Source organism: Crocodylus siamensis, chromosome 1 (assembly GCF_052110815.1).
Source record: "Crocodylus siamensis isolate JL-2025a chromosome 1, ASM5211081v1, whole genome shotgun sequence".
NCBI classification, from domain to species: Eukaryota; Metazoa; Chordata; order Crocodylia; family Crocodylidae; genus Crocodylus; species Crocodylus siamensis.
The window spans coordinates 262,086,637-262,108,336 of record NC_143395.1 but is presented as its reverse complement, the minus strand read 5'-3'; the positions used below and the strand labels follow the sequence as shown (position 1 = coordinate 262,108,336).

General features: G+C 42.4%; 1 protein-coding gene across 1 annotated transcript in view; it reads right to left on the bottom strand.

The window, feature by feature from the left end:
* TMEM47 (transmembrane protein 47) overlaps positions 1 to 20,854 on the bottom strand; it is a 30,647-nt gene extending 9,793 nt beyond the window's left edge. Inside the window, exons 1-2 of the mRNA XM_090061787.1 lie at positions 20,501 to 20,854; positions 2,999 to 3,139 (exon numbers count right to left, since the gene is read on the bottom strand). Coding sequence (XP_089917913.1) covers positions 2,999 to 3,139; positions 20,501 to 20,723 — 364 coding nt within the window. The 5' untranslated portion in view covers positions 20,724 to 20,854. The remainder of the gene's footprint in view (positions 1 to 2,998; positions 3,140 to 20,500) is intronic.
* Between the last annotated feature and the right edge of the window lie 846 nt (positions 20,855 to 21,700).

Sequence of the window (21,700 nt, the reverse complement as noted above, 5' to 3'; positions counted from 1 at the left end):
TAAAGAGGTATCAAATAAAATATGGAGCCTCTACTTCACATACCAACAGTATAAAAGTCATTGTTCCCAGATTCTCAAGCTTAGAGAAAGTCATCCCACCTCCAGCTGAAGAATGCGGATATTATTTGCCAAACACTGAGTAAATAGTAGGACATGCTACTTATGCAGTAACACAAAAGCATGAGATTTGACCATGGGATTGGAAGATATATCTATGTGCTCCCTATGAATGTACATATGAGAATCAGAAATCATCCAAAAGGGAAGGAGCCCCCCTAATCTGTGACTACAGAATCAGTGCTTGAATGGCATTTGAACTGCTTGTTCATTAGGAAAGGTGATGGAATGATGGTTGTGTGAAATACTGCCTCTCCAACACCTACTAGTGTCTGAAGAGGACCCTCCTGCCTGGAGAGGTCACCTCCTTTTTACTAGTGAGGGAGAATCTAGAAACAGGAGCTACCTGACAAGAATGTCCCCACCACAAACTAATGTTAAAGGGTAAACAAAACATAAAACTGCAATATGCTCCAATGGGAAGACACTTAAAACATTTCAATTTTGAGGAAAGCTGATATGTAATGCAAATCATGGATTACAGACCAAATGAATAAGATTTAGACTGGATGTGGAAAAAAGATCTATATACAGAAGTCAAGAGATCCGAGTTCATGGAAAAAGCAAGTTTGTGTTTATAATATTAACTCTATACAGTTGTTCTTCCACTTAACTACTTAATTCTGCATACACATTTTAAATGATCCATCTGCCAGTCTACTTACTGGCTTACCCCTTAGTGGCCTATTCTCAAAAACTAACTTGTCCATCTTCTTCCTTAGTCTTCTTTCTTAGTCCTTAACTCTTTCCACATTTGCCATGTAAGCATTAAATTGAGACAAAACACAGTTAAAAATAGCCAACCAAATAAAAACCTTAAACAACTGATCAGAATCTAAAGTCTCTACAGGCCCCACCCTCACTTATTTTATAGCTCCTACCACAATTGTCATCCATTTCCCTACACCTGTCAGTTGTTCTAGCTGCCTTACATTGTAAGTAGCTCTCTTCACTGGAAGCATATTTAGGATTAAATTCCTAAGCATATTCACGTAGAATCTGCCATAATATCAACAGATTCTTGGAGCTGTGCCTGGCTAACCACTAAGATATTCTGAAACCACAGAACAATCTAAATCAAGGAATATCTGCATGGAGAGCAAACCCTTCCCTAATATAGCCAACAGCCCACCTGCAGCAACACAGTGCTTTCAGGTGATGTCAGGCCTCCACCCACCTCCAACAACAGCTGAAACCAGAGCAACAATCCTGAAGAGGAAACTATGAAAATGTCAACAAGAAATCACAAAGCATTAAATTTGTCAGATAATGATGTGACATAAGGCAACTCTGCTCAGCTTCATCATATTCCTCCCCTGAACACATTCCGGGCCACAGCATTTTAACACCCAAACCTATACCCAATACGTAAGTTAAAAGAAACAGGCAGATCTCTCTCAAGTGGTAGAGAACTAATATGGGTATCTTATTGATGGAGATTATCATTAACAGCAAAATTGTTTTACTACACAAAGAAAATTCAATTAATTCCCAATTAAATATATTGAGTTCTCTCTCTCTCTTGCTCTCTCTCTAAAGAGAAAACATGTCTTTAAGTTATTAAGTTAATAATATATTAATTAAGCAATAAAACATGACCGGGGTATATTTCTAAGCAGTTAATGCAAACTGTTATGACGTATGGAGTCAAAGAGCAAATGAAAAACTATGAATGAAGGTCAATAATCCCATGTCCTTAAATTAATTGCTAGGCATAATTTTGTAATGTGCAGTCTTCTTAAAAGGAGAAAAGGATTAGGTTGTCTTGGGCATGTATGTCATATGCAGCTCATCAAGACCCAACTCTACTGAAGAATTCTGAACCCACTTTGTCATCTCTCTCTAAAAAACAAACTGAGCTAGACTGCATATTACTTGCATGTATACATGCCTCTCTCTAGCTCTGACAGTTCAACAATGTTCAAGCAAACAGCAGGGGGCAGCAGGATCCTTCTTCAGATCTTTGTTTCAGTTCAAAATACCCTTCAAAATCCGAGGACCTATCTTTTCATATTGTTGTAAATGGCTTTTTAAAATCCATCCAACAGACTAGATGGTGCTGTCAGTTTCTTCATTATGGGCTATGAGACAGGCTTATTCTGCTGGTTCCAACACAGATATGACTGACAGAATGAAGGGAAGCCAAGGTTGGTGGATCTCAGGGGGAGAAAATTATCTTTTACTAGCTAAGACGAAAACACCAAAATACATAAAACGAGGGATGATTCAGTATGGCAATTATGTACAGCATTAGAGCATTTTTCTGGCCTGTTTGTCTTCAAGGGTCTTTCTTAAAGTCTCCCTGTACTCTGCATAAACTGTTCCATTTTGGTACTTTGAAAATCAAAGAGGGGCTTTACAGTGTGACAGTTGTTAAATTAATAACTAAGAGCTAACCTGACACAATGAAATTAATTCCTCCTGTGGCACAGGAACAGAATAAACACCTTTCAATTTAATCCTATTTATTTTCATACTTACGGCTTCAAGGGTTCACACTTGGGAATTAATTTTCCCTATTTTTGAATTTTAAAATGAAGGACATTAAAACTTCAGACAGGGCTTTGAAAAATATTAAGGGGGTGGGAGCAATCAGGCAACATAATATCACTGACTCTAAAAGCTGATGCTTTCAACATCATCCCTTCTAGCCCCTGCTACATCACATGCTTTATAAACAATATTTGTTTGCATTAGATTTAAAAGTGGTATCAGTGCACTGTAAAAATGATTAATGCATTGCAAAAATAATACGTAATACAATTTAGCATAAGACAACTCAAATATCTCTGAATTATTATTCAACCAACTCACGCTCTCTTCTGTAAGAAAAAGCAGCTCGCCTTAGGAAATTTTCAGACTGTTTGGGTAATGTATTTACCTGCTGCAAATAGCATGACTGCCACTGGTCTGTAGAAGCGCCTCCGAGATCCTACGCAGATTGAAATCAATCCAACCAGGAAAGCGATGAGAATGATGGCAGCACCACCCAAAAGCAAAGCAAGAGTAGCTATCTGCCAGTCTAGAAAGATAAGACATTAAAGAAATGCATTTCAGTTAAAAATAACTAACCATTTGCCCTCTAGAAAAAGAGGAGGAATAAGAAGAATACAGGGCTTATACTAAGTCCTGGGTAAACATGCAATATTTTGACTTAGGAATGAGTGCAAATCCTTCCTGTGACATCTTTTCAAAGTTCAGTTAATTTCATTGGGAATTTTGCCTTAGGAAGATTGCTTAGACTTGGTCCAAATAAGGAAAAGGATTTAAGGTTAGGCCAGAATTAGCTGATCTGTGTTATCTAACACCCTTTCTAGTACCAGCCGTTTGCTAGAGTAATCACAAACTTTCCCTTCACTTAAGCTTGAAGTGGTCAAGGGTGAGCTCAGCATGAAATCTCACAAAGACCGATCATTCAGGAACCATAACCACACATGCAGGATCTTGAGGAAAAAGAATTATGCATTTAGCCATTTGAACATAAACCCCAAAGAAACAAGGAAGATATTAAAAGTAAAAATTATTTTGTACAAAAATTTTTTTCAATGAGGGCTGAGTAAACTGCATGACCAGCTGAGCTGGAAAAATAAAGGATTTTGGAAAAATAAACCAGCATGGGGCCCTTAAAAGGACTGGACAACACCTTAGGGCAGGAGCTGCCAAAGGGTGCCCTCTGGCATTGCCCTATGACAGGGACAGACATGGGGAAAGGGAGGCTCTATTAGTACTGTCTCTATTTTCTTTTCTTTTTAAACCTAGCAATGGCTTTTAATATATGAGTAGGTTTTGGGGAAAGAGAGGCAAAGCAAAGGTGGGGACATGAAAATTCCCCTGGGTCTGAAGCAGTCTGCTGGAAGGGAGGGGAGGGAAATGGTTGCAGAGGGTGGGGTGAGGGAGAGGGAATGTCTATTTTCTTGTATTGAAAGTAGGTTGGAAAGATAGGTGGGGTGGGGGAGCCTGGCCTTGATTAGATGTAGGGGTACAGAAGAGAGTGGATTGTTTTTCAGTCTGGAGGTTTTTTGTTTTTTTTTTTTTGGGGGGGGGGGGTTATTTTGTTGCATTTTTTTAATTTTAATATTTGACTCTGTTTCTATACCTTTCTGGGTTCTATTTTAAGCTGTCCTTAGCCTTCTTTTTAAACAAGGGCAGCATAAAAATCAAATCAATAAAGAAATAATAACCCTGACTCTTCCAGGGGATGTAGGAATGACCCACTCTCACTTACCCTGGCAACATTCCTAATGAATCAATGGGAGCTTTGCCTATGTACTACTTCAGATTTGGCCCAGCATGTAAACTGATGAGTCACCAGCAACACTGTAACAGTCAGGAATCAGGTAAGGTAAAAATCCATCTGTAAGCCAGGAAGGGCCGATACACCATTTCAGTTCTAACTTGAAGGCTTAAGTAGGATTTGAGTGGTGCACAAATCTGGTGATGACTCCTCTGCACACCTAACCACTTCGCCATGTGGATCGGGTGGATCCAAAGAAAGTGCAGAGGCATGGTTACACCCACCTTTCCTGACCATACCACAGAAGTACCTGACAGCAACTTTTTTTTTTTTACGTTCCCCAATTATACCTTTCCCCACTACAGGAGGACATGCAGGCATGTCCTCCTGCAGTAAGCCTGCATGCAGGCTTGCTGGAATGGGCAAGAGTGGCTCTGGCTTCCCCCTGTCCTTGGGTCAGTGGAGACACTGCAGCAGCAGATAGGTTCCCCCTCCTTCCCTGGTCACCCCAGCTGTCAATCTAGAAACAGAAAGGGGGAACCTGGAAATGGGGATCAGAGCCACCACCCTGAAGCCTGGTCCCCAAACAACCCAGCTGGAGCAGGTAGGAGTGGGTCTGGAGCTTCCCTCACCCCCAAGACAGTGGGAACAGTGGCAGTAGCAGCAGCAGGCAGGAGTGGGGGAGAAGGGGGATACAATTCTAAGCATGTAGGGGAGGAGGGGGAAGATTTTTATCTGCTTTGGGGAGTTAAAGTCCTCAACTGCTTCTCCTATGGCACGGGCTACGCACCCTTGGTGGGGGACAAGGGGAGAAAGGCTGGGAGCAAGGGGTACAAACACCTCTGCAGCCCTGGTTGCTGTTCCATCACTCCACTTTTCAAAATCCTGGATCCATTTCTGATGTGGATCAAGAAATAGAATCTTAGCATCTTTCCCATCACTCAACACAAAGAGGGATAGTGAACACAGATTCCTGCAAGGAATAAGTGAGAGAACAAAGGGAAAGCACAGACGAGCTATGCATCCTTCTGATATGACTTTGTCCAAGGTGCATTTTGTAAATAAGTTCAAAACTGATTTGGGAGAGAGAGCACACACAAGCACAAGCAAGAATGTGCGCACAAAATAGTGTGTCTGAAATTTAGCACAACTAGGTTCCAATAATGACTGTTAGAATACATACAGCATGGCTTTTTTGGGACTGGTATGACTAAATGTCATTTATGAATCACTGAAAAATAAAAAGACTACTGAGGAGAGATTGAGAATGCATCTCTAAATGAAAAAAAAAGCATTTTTCTTGTAAAACATTTCTCCATGCATATGTTCTACTGTTATACTACTAAAATGTTAATGAACACATCATTTTTATTACAAAGAAAAAAATACTAAAACTTTCAAGCTTTGTTTACTAGGTATTGTCTAACTGGACAGACACTGGAGTTGCGAACTATTTACTCCTCAACCCTCTTAGCCTATCTCAGTATGCAGTTTAAAAAGTCATTTATTCTATACGTCTCATTGATATACTAAAAGCAAAATGGAAAGAACCTCAGTTACATTTTAGAAGTGTTGCAAATACTGACTAATTAATGTAGATGAACCCTGGAAAATTTAAGCAATGATTAACATTAGTTAGTACACTTCCTATGCAAATTATGAAATGCCCTGTGCAACTATAAAACTTAACAAATACACACACTTGAAAAAGATAGCTTTCCCAACAGCTTGGAACCACATAAAAGAAAACTCTCCACTTAGAAATTGCACAGGTACAAAGAGAAGACATGTAAAATTGTCTCACCCAGGGGGCAAAACCCATAAAAGACTGCAAGTGTGAATCAAACTGGCACATGGGAGAAGCTGTTGAATGAAGATTTTAAATGCCAGTACAAGTAATAAGAGATTACACATAATAATCTCCAGGCTGATCAGAAGCCAAGGACTGTAAATAAAAGGTGGATGACACTAGAGTGGCAGGACGATAAAAAAATTAAGCATGCTTTTGCTTTTCTAATAGATGATAAACAGGTAATAGATAAGGCAGGAAAGCAATTAATTGTGCTATAGTTAAGGCACAAGGAAATGCAAGTGTGGGCTAATATTTTAATCATTAGCAGTCACATCTATAGATTTTGCAAAGGTTAAAAAAATATATCTATTACTTTATTATTATATGCATGTAGGTTATAAAAGGACAAATCAGTGTTGGAACACAGCCACTCTCTGGAGTTCTATTTAAGTGGCATGAATTCCTAGGACATAAGTGTCCAAGATTATGGTGCTGACAGTAAGTTCAGAATAGCAAAAGCCCAGTTTCTATTTATTGCCAAAGGGCGTGTCTACATGAGATGCTTTATTGAGTAATAGAGCAAATTAATGACTAGTAAGCATCTGCATCTAAGCACTGCAGACCCTTGCTGCGGAGCAATTTGCTCCACGAGGCAGTTATTTTGCTATATGCATTTGCAAGCAGCTAGTAATTACTGTGCAGTAAGGCACACATAGATGGCTGGCTAACAGCAAATTTGCTCCCAGTCAGCCAGGCAGCAGAGGTTGAGAGGTTGAGCTCCCTGCCCCCAGGAGCTGCCTGGTACCTGGGTGGGCCCCACCACCAGATCCTAGTTGGGGACAGTGTCCTCCTCCCCAGCAGCAGGGAACTCCTAGCCCCTGCTCCTCAACTGCAGAACGGAACTGGGGCAGGGAGCTGTGGCCAGGACCTGCCCCAACAGGCCAGTTCTCAGCCAGCCCCAGGCTACGAGGGAAAGTCTGCATGTGCAGCCTGGAGCTGACCAGGAATTGAACAGCCTGAGCTAATCAACCCAAAGCTGATCAAGAACTGTCCTGGTCAGGGGCAAAAGCAGACTGCTTCCAGGAGCATCAAATCTGCTCCCAAATGGGCGCATGTGTAAGTGCCTGCCCATGGTGCTCTAACATGGTAGCAGCAGAATGCTACTGGAGAATACTCTGGAGTAAATCCATCAAGCAGCATTTGCACATGTATATGCCCCCAAATAATAGTTGAGGACAAGTTATTTTAACTATAAGTAGCAACTCTAGGCTAAACATGTACAGTCCTCCTTCCCTTTACTAGCTCACAAAAAGGCTTTCCCTTCATGTCATCCTATATGTAGTTACCACTCACAAAACTGTATTGTGCCAATAAACTTTTAAGCAGAACCAGCCATTGAACTCAATATAGGAGAACTGCTTGAAAACTGATGGTAAATATGGAACACTGTCAAGATAGACACAGGTCAAGAAATAATTCTAGTCTTAGAATTACAAAGTTGATTTTAAATGCATTTTGTATATCTAAAGGCCCCTGTCATCCTAGAAAAATGTCAGGCATTATGTTCTGCAGGCTTTCTGATGATGGCAAAAAGAGGAGCTAAATGGGATTTAATAACCTTCTAGCGGCACTCTCTAAACAGAGGTGAATTTCATCTTACGTATGGCGTAATTTTCTAAAAGTAAAAACGGATTGTTGAACTTATTTCATGTAGGGGGAAAGAAAGAAGCAAGGAAAATGTAATTAATAAACATTATTTTTATACATTTGTTTAGATTTCACTTATCTTTGAAATTGCGGTGAAATAATTTATAATAAACGGCAATAAAGGAAGAAAGAAGTTAACGGTGGACTCCCTCTGCAACATAATGTGACCTGTACATAGAACATTAATGTCAGATTAAACTATAAAACTTATTTATATGCATTCCTCAAAAACTTAAGCCCTAATTCTTCAGAGCTGTTTACATGAGTTGTCCTTGGAGTTACAGAAGTCTTCTCATTCATGAAGTGTTAAGAAAGTGCAACACCTGGCAAACTGGTGTCTCATGAAGGATTATTAGTTTTATTAGTCTTCCTAAGTAGGGCCAGAACAGCTACCTCCCTGCTGGGCCCCCCTCGGGCCCTGGGGGAGGCACACCTGGGCCACGGGTTAGTGAGGATTTAGTTAGGGAGCTTCTGGAGGGGTTGGACGTATTCAAGTCAGCCGGTCCAGATGATCTCCACCCTAGAGTTCTAAAGGAACTGGCCGAGGTCATTGCAAGTCCCCTGGCACGGCTTTATGAGCACTTGTGGTGCTCTGGTGAGGTACCAGAGGACTGGAAGAGGGCCAGCGTGGTCCCCATCTTCAAAAAAGGCAGGAAGGAGGACCCAGGAAACTATAGCCCGGTTAGTCTTATCTAGATCCTAGGCAAGCTGTTCAAGAAAATTATGCTGGCACACATCCAGGAGGGGCCAGCAGGGGACTGCATGCTTAGGGGCAACTGACATGGGTTCATCAGTGGCAGGTCCTGTCAGACCAACCTGCTGGCCTTTTACGATCACCATTAGATGCAGGGGTAGCAGTCGATATAGTTTTCCTGGACTTCCAGAAGGCTTTCGACACTGTCTCTCACCCCGTTCTCATTAAGAAACTGGGGGGCTGTGGTATAGACACCCACACAGTCAAATGGGTCGCCAACTGGCTGGTGGGCCGCACCCAGAGGGTGGTAGTGGATGGGTCCTTCTCAACCTGGAAGGACGTGGGCAGTGGGGTTCTGCAGGGCTCGGTCCTCGGCCCACACTGTTCAACATCTTCATCAGCGATTTGGACGGGGGGTAAAAAGCACCCTGTTCAAATTTGCTGATGACACTAAGATGTCGGGGGATGTGGGCACACTGGAAGGATGCAACAGACTACAATCAGACTTAGACAGATTACAAGGGTGGGCGGATGAGAATAGGATGGGTTTCAAAACAGACAAGTGCAAGGTGATGCACCTCGGGAGGAACAACCGGCATCATACCTATAGGTTAGGGAACTCCCCTCTTGTCAGCATGGAGGCGGAAAGGGATCTGGGGGTCATCATTGACACCAAGATGAACATGGGCCGGTAGTGTGGAGAGGCAGTTAGGAAGGCCAACCACACCTTGGCATGCATCCACAGATGCATCTCGAGCAGGTCCAAAGAGGTGATCCTTCCCCTCTGTGCAGCACTGGTCAGGCCGCAGCTGGAGTACTGCATCCAGTTCTGGGAGCCACACTGCAAGAGGGATGTGGACAGCATGGAGAGGGTCCAGAGGAGGCCACTCATATGATCAGGGGACAACAGGGCAGACCCTATGAGAGGCTACGGGACCTGAACCTGTTCAGCCTCCAGACAAGAAGGCTGAGGGGAGATCTTGTGGCCTGTTATAAACTAGTCTGGGGGGATCAGCAGGCATTGGGGAAGTCACTGTTTCCCCGAGCACCGCCAGGAGTGACCAGGAATAACGGCCACAAGCTGGCAGAGGGTAGGTTTAGGTTAGATATCAGGAGGCGCTACTTCACAGTCAGGGCGGCTAGGGTCTGGAACCAGCTTCCAAGAGAAGTGGTGCAGGCTTCTACCCTGGGGGTCTTTAAGAGGAGGTTGGATGCACATCTTGCTGGGGTTGTTTGACCCCAATACTCTTTCCTGCCATGGCAGGGGGTCGGACTAGATGATCTGTTCAGGTCCCTTCTGACCCTAGAAACTATGAAACATTATCTTCTTCCATTTAAAGAGTTGCTTCAAATCCAAGCCCAAATTAAAACTGAACTGTAAAAATACTTTATCTTTTGTTTAAATATAATTTAATATTTCCATTGGTAATTCAAGACACAGTGGAAACAGTTATTTTTTTAAGCAAATACTTCTGATAAAGTATTTGTAAACCACATACTGCAACACTCAGAACCTGAAACTGGCAACAAACAAAAGTGAAGTTTATTTGGTTGATTTGTATTGGACAAGCAGAGAAAAACGCAGAAAACATAGAGCTCACTTCATAAATTATGTTTTAAACATCTAGTTCTTTATTTTAGCAGTGCTGTTAACACTACCAATATTGACATGCTTAAAAGTCACCATGATGCAATGAAAGAGAGCTTCCTCATATATGTTCATTAGTATGTTTGAAAAAACTATTGATTTATGTTGCTAAGGAGTCATAATGCACATGTTAAAGGAAATATTCAGTTGACCTGATTGTAGCCTAGGTTTTTTAATAAAATAACAATTGTTTTTAATATCCCTTTTATATTTAGGAATATATATGCATTTTAAATAAAAAATCACCCAGAACAGATTATGAAAAACAGAGGGATGAGAGCAGGGAAAGATCTTCCTCAAAAATAAATAAAGAAAATCCATCTCCCCACCCCCTCCTTTAATTTAATTGTTCACTTGTAACATTTGTAATTTATTGCCTTTTCTTATTTAAGAATTCTTTCAGTTACATAGCTTTTTAGAAATTCTGCCAGTTTTTTAACTACATAGAAGCATAATGTTAATTGGACACTGAAAAGTCTCACTCTCCTCCCTGCTTCCCCCAAACTGAAATGACCTGAGGCTTTTAGCTGTATATTCATTCTTAATTAGAAATAGCTTTATCTGCTTTATTTCTTTGCCAAAACAACACTCTAGCACTAGGATAACATCAAGAGAAGTCATAATAGAGGAATAAAATCTCTCAAAGTTCTGAAAGAAAACATTTGGCTTTATTAATTAGGTCATTTGTTCTTAGTGTATGAAAAAGCCATGTAAATGCTTTGCGTTGTCAGTCCTTTAATGCTTCTGTGCAGTCCTGATAATACATCACACAAACACACATATATTTATTTTCCTCTCCATATAATTTTGAATTCAAAGCGATTGTGAAAATAAACAATATATTGAATACTAACATATCGTGGCTCTATCAAACACTATAAGGAAACTTAGTTAATCTCTTTAGGAAAACAAGATAAAGCCAGCTCTGATTCTTTTAGTTTCTACAATAGTTCTCTCCTAAGCCCTCTCCTTGTATGGAATGAAATACTGCAGATTGTTTATGTCAAATGTCATTACAATGTTAATGAATCACAGAATTGCTTTCTTCAAACACTGAACAAGAAACTTATCAAGATAAGAAACATGTTATTTATTCTACAATGATTCTCCCAGGGATCCTTAGCATCTCTCTTCTGCTTTCCTTCGCAGAGACATTTTCCACACCTATTAGTGGTGAACAGGCCTCTTGTCCCAAAAGCTATTCCATCAGCAGACCTTTATTGTTCTATGCATACATAGGTCCTTCTATTTATAGATTGTGCATATCATGGCTGCTGTCCAGCCTGGCCTATGTAGGCCATTTTCTTTTTTTTCTTTTATGGAAAAGAGAAAATTTTCTCAAGTGTCTAAATCAGGTGTGTCAAACTCATCTGGGCCTGTGGGCCAGAACAGTGGCACAGGACTGGTCCACAGGCTGGATGAGGCAAGCCCTTTGGGACCTCGCATGCTGGGTCTAGTGCTCATTCTGGCCAGTCAGGGAGTGAGTGTGCAGCACATGGTGCCTACTGTGGCTAGATTGGGACAGAAATCACAAGCAGTACCCACTCCAGCTGATTCAGGACAGATGCCATGTGCCAAGTGGGTCAGCCCAGGCGCTGGATCCAGCATGTGGGAGACCCCCCAAACCCTGCATACTTGATTCAGTGGCTGCACTGGCTGGCCTGGGACTGTGCTGCACTCCCCATCTGCTCTGGGACCTGCACTGCATGTGGCACCTACCCCAGATGAGGCAAAGCAGGCTGCATGTAGCTCATCCCGGACTGGCCAAAGCAGGCACTGTGTGCAGTGAAGTTCTGGACTGGCCAGACCAGGCCCTGGATCTGGCACATGAGGCATGGAGGTGGGCGTGTCCAGGACTGGCCCTGTGTGGAATCAGCACTGGGGGGCCAAGTTATGTGGCTCTGCAGGCCAAATCCAGCCTGCAGGCCATATCTTTGACATCCCTGTCTAAATGATTTGACTACTTGGCTCCTCAGCCCCTCAGGAACTTGTGACAGTTTTACCCACAGCCAATAATATGCATGTACAGATATTGCCTGCTAAATGAACCAGAGCAACTGTGGCTGTATACACCTTTTTCCCAAGGTAAACATAACTATTTCACGAAGTCACTGCTGTACTTTAACACAAAGGTGAATTTGGGCACTCATAGCATCTATGTAAGTCTGCAGTTGATGTTCTGAGACCAGCCACTCACAGGAAGTGAAGAGAACAATTTGTTTTTTAATGTAATAAAACATACTTCATTCTGCTGCTAACATGTTAGAGCAAAATACCTGCAGACAAGAAACTTCATTTTAGTTAAGTTAATCATCTAAATCCCAAACTAGAGGATGTTGGCATAAAAATGTATTTAGTGAAATAAAAACATCCCACTTTACATTTTATCTTTAAACTTAATAGTTAAGGAGTGAAGTTACCATTCTGGACATATGGAGCTGAATATTACTTGTCTTATTCTCATAAAACATAGTTAAAGTTTCGATCCTGCAAGCTGTTCCATGCAAGCAAATGCTGTACCCATGCAAAATCTCACTGTAGATCATGAGGCTCTGTGCCAAATGCACTAGACAGATGACAAGATCAGTTCCAGATTGATAGGGATTTTGTACAATGGAAGTGGACTGTAGGAATAACATTTTCCAAAGCACCTGTATCAGTCGAATTCAGGAACCCAAGTCTCTTTAGAAAATACAATTTAAGTTCTTAAAACACTTCAGGATGTGAAAATGTCACAAAGTACCTTTGGTACCTAAGTTTAACTTTTAGGCAACACTGACTTCCCCAATCCCCACACAGATGATATCTAAATATATAAATATTTAGTGGCTTAGATTTCAAAAGATGGATATATAGAAAAGCACCTCAAAGTTATTGATGCCAGAGGTGCTACACTCCTGCAGGAATCTCAAACCATATTTCATTCATCTCACCTATTCCCTTGTGCATTTAGAACTAGACACCAGTGAAAATGTTATCTTTAGTCTTCATGGCAGAATATCAACTATAATCAAAATGTTACCCAGTACCTGGTGCTGTGGAACTAAGACATATTTTCAAGTCAACAAAATGCTGCCAGATCCACAGGTTTACAGGTCAATGAATTACTTGAGAGGTAGCATGTGCTTGCTCATGTGGCCATTAATATATCGGTCCCTAAAGTAAAAGTTAAGTTGTTATTTATTTATTTTTAAAAACCTCCAATTCCCACAAAACAAGTAGATGCCTTTTTCTTCTTTTTAAACCAGCTGTTTTCTTTTCAAAGCTCAATGAACACAAGTTTTAAGGACCACAAGGGACCATTCTTCAGTTGCCGAGGAGAAAGCATTCTTCAGATGAAAGACCTAACTTAAATGCTAACTTTTTTTCTGAGATCTAATACATTACATACCACCTTTGCCAACTTGAGTACAGCATTACAGGAAATCATGTCATCTATAATTCATTCACAGAAAAGGAAGTACGAACTATGCTTAGGGATCTCTCACACCAGATGCATGGCCTTGCTCTGAGATTCATAGAACAGGTTTACCATGTCAAATTAATTACTGGGCTGTCCTTCCAAACATCCATGGAAAAAACTTTACAAGTATATGTAGCTAGGGGAGAAGAAGATAGACAAAAGGCACAAGATGTTCTTTTCAAGATTAAAAGAGCCTGAGCTCTCTTTTCTGACCTCCACATACACAGCATGGCACTTAGTAATATTTCAGCAACTCTAACCATGATCTACGCTGTAAGAGGAATGCAGTGTTCATCAAACTAACTGGCAATCTGCTGATATTTTCAAAACTTATTCCAGTGGACCTTGTAAAAAATAATTAGCATTTAAATATAGTTTTTCCTTTTCCATCAAACCAGCAGCCTTTTTTACTGAACCAGAGCATTCTAATACATTGAAAGCAATACCACCCAACAGATCTTATCCATTTCTGCTTGCTAGCTCGGAACTTGTATGATCCTCTTTGAACACAGCTCAGTAGTAGAGACAAGGTTATATCCCACTTTGTTCTAAATATAAATCTCATAAAATATTTAAACCACTTATTATCATTAGCATTAAGAGCATTTTGAACTACTGGGTGAAGATATTTATTACCAGTAAATAAGCAAAACAAATAAACAGTAGCTTTCCAGTATTAGAAGTGATGATGCACAAAATAAATTATGGTAAGGTCAATTAAGTGTACTGATGACATTTGTTTTGCTTTTGAAAAAAAAAATTGTTAATTTGTACCCATGTACAATATGCATACAACACACATTTCATATAGCCATGTTACATCTGAGTTCCATGGACATGCTTCACATATGGCAAGGGAGGAAGAGGTGGTGAGATGTCTGCCTCTGTTACTGTGGACCTGGCAGATATTACGTTTATAATATGCTTGGTCTATTAATTGAACCATAAATAGTAACTTGGGCACACATTCACAGAAGTAATGGCATGGCAAAAACAAACAAACAAACAAACTAACCACCACATTTTTCTACAAAATAAGTGGAACACGTTTGTGGCTAGTTTGCAGTACACCTTAAACCAAATGTGTGACAGGGCAGACCACTATGGGGACCAATGCTGGCTGCATTGCAAGGCTTGCCCGACAGCGATGCTAGTGCAGCACCATGCTTCTTTAGGTGGAGAACTGGGATCCCATCAGCTGATGGATTCTTTAACCTTGGTAGGATAACAGCCACACAGTGCTGCACTGTATGAGGAAGCATGTGTGACTTTCAGTGTGTTGATGCAGGGAACTGTGGGGCAAGGAAAGCAACCTGCCAGGTTGTGGTCAGTCACAGGCCTCACCAGGACCCAACATCTCAAAACAGCTCCAGATGGAGCTGTAGGACAAGGCAGCCAACCACTTGGATTTTTCTATACTCAGATGCACTGCTGGGCACAGGAAACGGTTAAAGTCCTCAGTAGGGGGGAGCTGGAACCTTGCTAACCCCAATCAATTTGCAAGTGTCCCATTAAAATAGTGACGCAATTGGAATTGGTAACCAATCTCAATAATCGCACCTCTTGCCATGTACATGTGGCAAGGCAGGAGATGCAATTCCTGGAATTAGGGATCAGATTTCATCACACCACTATTTTAATGTCTGCCAGGATCCTCTGAATAGCCAGGAGCTTCATGACACACTACAGTAGGAGGCCATGCAGCTGAAAGTATGTATATATGCTTAGGTGTGAAAAAGCCCTGGTTCTGCAAATCACCCCAACCATGGGTTCCACTAAGATTACTTGGTCTGTTTTCCCTCCTGTAAAATAGGGAGCATGCTTGTACCACCACCTTTTGGGCTATTTTGATGATTAATTATACTATAATTCACTTTGAACTTGTCTGAAAATGTTCATACATGTTAAGTAACAAGGGAATTCTACTGGTTACAGATCTAAATCAGATTTTGTTTTGTTTTTTTTAAATACCTGGGCAAGTAAAATACTAGTGAGTGGGATATGAGGGAGGAGTTTCCTGAAAGACAAATTAAAAAACTCAACAGGTTTCATAGCTCTACTTGATATCTCGAGAGAAAAGCATGGTGAATATAAATTCTTGTAGATCAGACTTTTATTTTTTGGAGTCGCATGATCCAAAATTTACATCCTCCCTAATCCAAGGCAAAAAAGTGAAGGATGTTGAACTTGCCTTTTATTTGGTTTGGTATCAAACTTTTTGGACATATCAGTAAAACGTGAGAGTTTTCATGCTGTGGGACTGGTCATTAAGAACTCCTATACATGTGCAGGGAGGCTGCTCCAACACGTAATTACAGCACGTTGGAGCAGACTCAATTAAATATTTTCATGGTAATTGCTGCAGTCCAGCACACTTCAGTGTCATTCGACGAGCTTTAGTTGAAAGTGCCCTGCCACCATTTTTCAGCACAGGGATGCTGATACACATGACGCTCTGGGTGCTTTAATTAGCATGGCTCCTGGAGCTGTGCTAATTAAAGCCCCACCCCCCACCTCCTGGAACACATTTATGAACGCCCAATATTCCCTACGTCTATTTAACCACCTTTAAAGTGAGAAGAGTATTAACTAGTGACTACTACCCTTGAACAGTTTGCAAATGTGCATTAGTATCAACTCAGATAGACCAACAATCCACATCTTTACAGAAGGATGTTGTTTTTGAACTAGCAATTTTGTTTTGGAACAAAACAGAGCTAAAAGAGATGGCATCAAACCTAGTGAACCATGAAAATTCAGCAATTTTTACTTAATATATAGTTAAGGTTAAGTCCATTCAAGTGATCTACCACCAAAAGGGGACATCCTATGCTGCTTATCATTTGAAGAACAGCTTATTATGTTAGAATAGACTAACATCAACATTAAATAATTATTTTAATATGCACTGAATTCTAAATGGAGGATGGATTATGAGTACACCTTTTTGTTTTCTGACTACTAAACAAAGATATACAGAGAGGTTCTTGTGTTTATTCCTTTGGGGCTGTTTTTTCTTTAAGCCTTCATGGAAGGTTGTAAGGAACATAATTTTCTTAAAGGAACGTTGCATAAACATGCATTTAGGTCGTTTACTAGCAAAAATATATGCGTGTCCTGTGAACCAAAAAGGTTTTATACTGGGTAAGTATATTCATTCATATATATTTTCATTTGCATTATTTACACAATGGACCATAATGCTCCCAAAGGAGACATTCTGCTCTACAAAATGCAAGGTGCTTAGCTGACAGACCAGATACTATGGAATTGTTTAGGTTTGCTAGGCCACATTTAAGGATTTTTCATTTGAAAAATTATTATAACTGCAATATATTGCACAGAAACAAATGTATTGTCACATGGTTCTCCATGGGAACAACTACACACACATCCAATTAAGTTCTAAATAAGATACGTGCAATGATGTGTTTATGCACAGTAACTCTGATTTAAACATAAACTGCTTTATCATAAGCACATTCAAATGCAAAATGGGCCCAAATCACTTCAAACTAATCATCCGCAAAATTCTGTTTAAAGGCAAAGCAAAGAAAGCATCTAAACTCTGCATATTTATTATTATTTGGTTTAGTCCCATATATTTAAGAAAATCACCACAAAGTCTTTTTTAAAAGTTACAAAAAGACCTGTACATGAGCAAAACTATTCATGTTAAGGTTTGGTCCCAGACAAAATTTGCATGGCTGGACAACTCCTAAAGCTCTCAATTGGAATTGCTAGCCTTGTCATATCTGTAGTTGTTCTTAAAGTCCCACCTCCTTTTTTTATACACCATTAGGCAGGAAACTCAGCTTTCATTTACAAACAAAAGCTAGTTTCTACAGTTTGTGGTTGCAGAGAAAAGCTTAAAAGAGTGACCCAAGTGAAGTCTGAAGACTCAAAATAGGAAAGCAAATCAAGAGAACTTTTTTTTTTTCCTTTTAAATCTCATGATTCTTACATCATTCTGACTCATTATTTTGAATACTTGAGGCTGGCAATTGTGGAAAGTATTCACACAAACCTTGGTGATAAACGATGCTTAAAGTTACAAAATTTAAAAAGAAACCACTTTAAGTATAAGAACATGTGGTATGCCAAGGAATGAAAATTTTGGAACAGAGGGAGGTTGACAGAGGGATTATTTTTTGCTATCACAAACAGCACTGATGCTATCATACTTGATAAATGCCATACTACAAAACGAAGATGCCTTTTGAATAGCAATCAGTTCCCTAAATCTTATTATAACAAAGGATTTTAATTAAACTTTGAAAGCACTTTAACATCTTTCAGTCTGAGCCCACCCTGGATAGTGCCACTTGAGGTGGGTCTCCTTCAATGAGTGATGAAGCAAATCTCTTGAAACCACAGGTTAAGGCATCTTTTGCTTCTGTCTGCCACTGTTTCTCACAGCTAGCTAGCTACAAAGCTGCTGCCTTGGTACCAAGTAGGAAGAGCTTTCCCTGTGGGAACTCTGTGCTATCTCCAAAACATACTGCTTGCTGTGTTCTTGATGTGGGAGGAAAGTACACTTAAAATATTAAGCAAGAACACACAGTGTTTAAAGAGTATGAGCCGGATCCCAAATTCATTCACTTCAACGGGAGCTTTTCCACTGACTTTAATGGGAATGATATCAGGCTCTGAGGAGAAGGAGCAGGGCAGGAAGAACTCTGCAGTTTCTTATATTTTAGGTGTCCTCTAAGAGCCAGATTACATGCCAAACATGAGGAAAGTGAAGGGCTTATTCAAGTCACCTCAAATAAAACAATCATTCACTTCCTCCCCAGTAGCTTGTGAAACCTGGCTGTACTACATGGAAAGTATTTAAGGAAAATGAGCAAAGCTGATTCAAAAACCCAAAATAGAAATGAACAGTCAGGAATTTCTGAAAGGGGTCAGGAGAAGGCAACAGATCTGCTCTGGTTTTAAGCATATACCATCCAGCAAGACTGCATTTTAAATCATCCCCCACCATCCTTTCCTCGCCCACTTATCTGCCACCTTTTTATAGGAAAACATAAAAAGGTAAATGCCTCTCAAAGCAACTGAGGACTGACTAGCAGTTTTCAGATGCTGCACTAGAAAACACTGGTAATCTTTCTTTAATTTCCAACATTTTACCGGGGGGGGGGGGGGGGGGGGGAAGGGGTTGTGATCCTGATGAAAGCAGCAAAATAAAAGAGGGATTTAAAATGGGCTCATCCTCACCCAAGCCATCTGAAAAGTCTTTATGCAATCAAGGGGATATTATTTCAAGAGACAGAAAGAAGGGGCAAGGGATTCAGGTTGCTAAGGCGACATGTTGAAGCTGACATTCCTACATAAATTTCCATTTATACTGAGGAAGAAAAAAAGCTCTCCTGGAAAGTTTGTTTAGATTCCTGGTAACTGAATGAAGGTGACATTAAAAGTATACATATATATTTTTGCAATCATGTTACACAAATCTAAAGCAAGCAAGGGCCAAACCCACCGAACGTTGTGCAGCGCTGACAACAAATCAAATCATTACAACACTGACAGCAACAAAGGAATGCCTGCGATTTTTCCACGTACATATTATGTTCGCTCTGAAAATATTAAAGGATTTCAAGAAGCCAAGAAAAATAGAAATACAAGCTTTCAAAGCAAGCAGTAGAAAGCCAGACAAGCAGTAAGTGATCTTTTCCTGTATGGTTACCAAAAATCTGAGGGCAAAGACTGATCCAAATGGATGATTTAGCAGGCTTTATGCGTGGGCTTTGGTTTAATTTGCAAATGTTTCCACTGGGACTCCAGAAGTTGTTGCAATGAAGCCTAAAACACTCCATGAAAAAAAAAAAAAGAGATATTTATTGAGGGAAATCCAACAGGCAGCTTGTGTCATTCACAACCAGCTTCTGAATATCCCAAGAAAGGTTTAAACAAGAAAGCCACTGGGTTTTTTCTCCATTCATGAAAAAGGGACAAAATGCTGAAGAAGAGACACCAAGAAACCAAATTAAGCGACAGTAAGGCAGAAGGAGCTTAAAAGGGAAGGAAGAACAGGAACTTGCTAAGAAGATGCACAGACACATCCAAGGGGGCAGAGAAGAGCAAAAGGGATAAGAAAATCCAGAATGTGTCTTTGCTCAGGACAAAGTAAAAAAAAAACGTGGTTTCCAGGAGCTTGTAGATCTACCTAGACAAGAGATAACTTTGCAGGCAATTCCCAGCTGGAGCACAGAGATGCTCCTTAATCTCCATTGATTCCTCATGATGTGGCAAGCAACCGCCGCCCCACAAAAACCAAAAACCAGCCACAACTCGTGACATTTTGGGGAAGCACTGAGACATAAGGGGCCACCTGGTTCCCTTAAAGGCAGTGCCCCTTCTTTAAGCCCCTCACTACCTCCTTGACCATCCAGCTGGGGCAGGGCAGGTGCCCCATGGAGCTCCCTTCAGCATGCATGATTTACACAAAGCCCTCTCCAATCCTTTAGGGACTAAAAGGGATAGATGGGCAGGGAGGCAAGCCTGGGGGGAGGCGGAACGGCGACTATGGCCGATTGGAAACCGGGATGTGGCACGGAGGGAGAGGATGGCTGGGGGGCTCCTGAACCAGGAGCAGATGGGGCGAGTGGGGAGACCAAGCTGGGGGCCAGGCGGGGATAAAGGTCAATGGAGGGGAGAAGGGGACACAAGGGTGATGGCGCAGAGGGAGCCAGGGCTGGGGTGCCTGGGAGGGGAGGATGGCGAGGAGCAGATGAGGGGAGAGGCAGGAGCCGGCTCCCAACCCCATCCCGTCCCCTTCTGTCTGGTCTTCCAAGGTGGAGCTGGAGCTGCCAGGGCTGGAGGGGTTGGGGGGGGGCTCTCACCGCTGTGCAGGGTGGACTCGCAGATCCAGTCCAGGTCGCTGAGCTTGCGGCAGGACTCCCAGAGGGACAGGTAGTACTGGTGGTCGGCCGTGACCCAGGCCGGGCTCAGCACGGCGCCCAGGTCCAGGCAGAGCGCCAGGAAGATGCACACCAGCCCCACCAGCTTCAGCGGGGTCAGCACCGACACGCGCACCTCCTCCATGCCGCTGCCGGCCGAAGCCATCGGGGGCCCCGGGCGGGAGGAGCGCGCCGGTGCCGGTGCCGCCGCCGCCGCCGCCGCCGCCCCCGGGCCCCGCGCGGGCTGGGCTGGGCTGGGCTGGGCAGTGCGCCCCGAGCCGCTACTGCAGCTCCCCGGCTCCCAGCGCCGCTCGCTCCTCCCAGCGCCCGCCCCCTGGCTGGGCAAAGGGCGGGGCCCTCCCGGCCTCTCCCCCACCCCCGCTCCAGGCGAAGTTTGTGGGAAGTTGGAGCCACCCTGCAGCGCCCGCCGCCGCCGCCGCGCTCTCTGCCTCACGAAGGCGTTGTGCCCGAAAGCTGCCCGGGAAGCGTTTCCCTGCTATGCGAGTTGGCCCAATCCAGAGGGTAGGCAAGGGCTTGGGGGCAAAGTGCCCCAAATACTTGACTCGTAAGGTGCTGGCGTGCCAGGGGAGCCACCGGGGGCTAGCCCTCGTGGTGGCAGTGCAGACCAGGCCCTTTTCCCCCGCCCCCCAAGCAAAATGCCCTCACGGGCCACACTGCCAGGGGCTGCCTATCCCCGGTCTAAACAGAGCTTGCCAAGACGAATTGCCCCTACTATCTGAGCTGGCCCAGTCAAAGATGGGATTTACCCGGAGCGCCCCCCCTCCCCCCCCCCAGGGGAGGACAAGAAATAATGGGGCACAAGCTGATTGAGGATGGCTTCAGGCTACACATAAAGCAAAACTGGCTGGACCCACTGATGTGTGAGGTCCCTTCCAGCCCCGAACAACTGTGAAACCTTGCCTGCGGATGGAAGTCCTTAGACCAACATGGCTACCACCCTACATCCCTGCCCCTGCCTGTGAGGGGACCTGGTTTGCCACCTGCCTGCTGCTGCTTGATGCCACTAGGGTGGCCAATATAGAGGTCAGTCCAGTTGTCCTCTGCCCTCTATTGATATGAAAACAGACGCCTTTATGTCCTCTATTTTTCTCTTGAAGCCCTGATGATCTCTTTCTCTTGAAG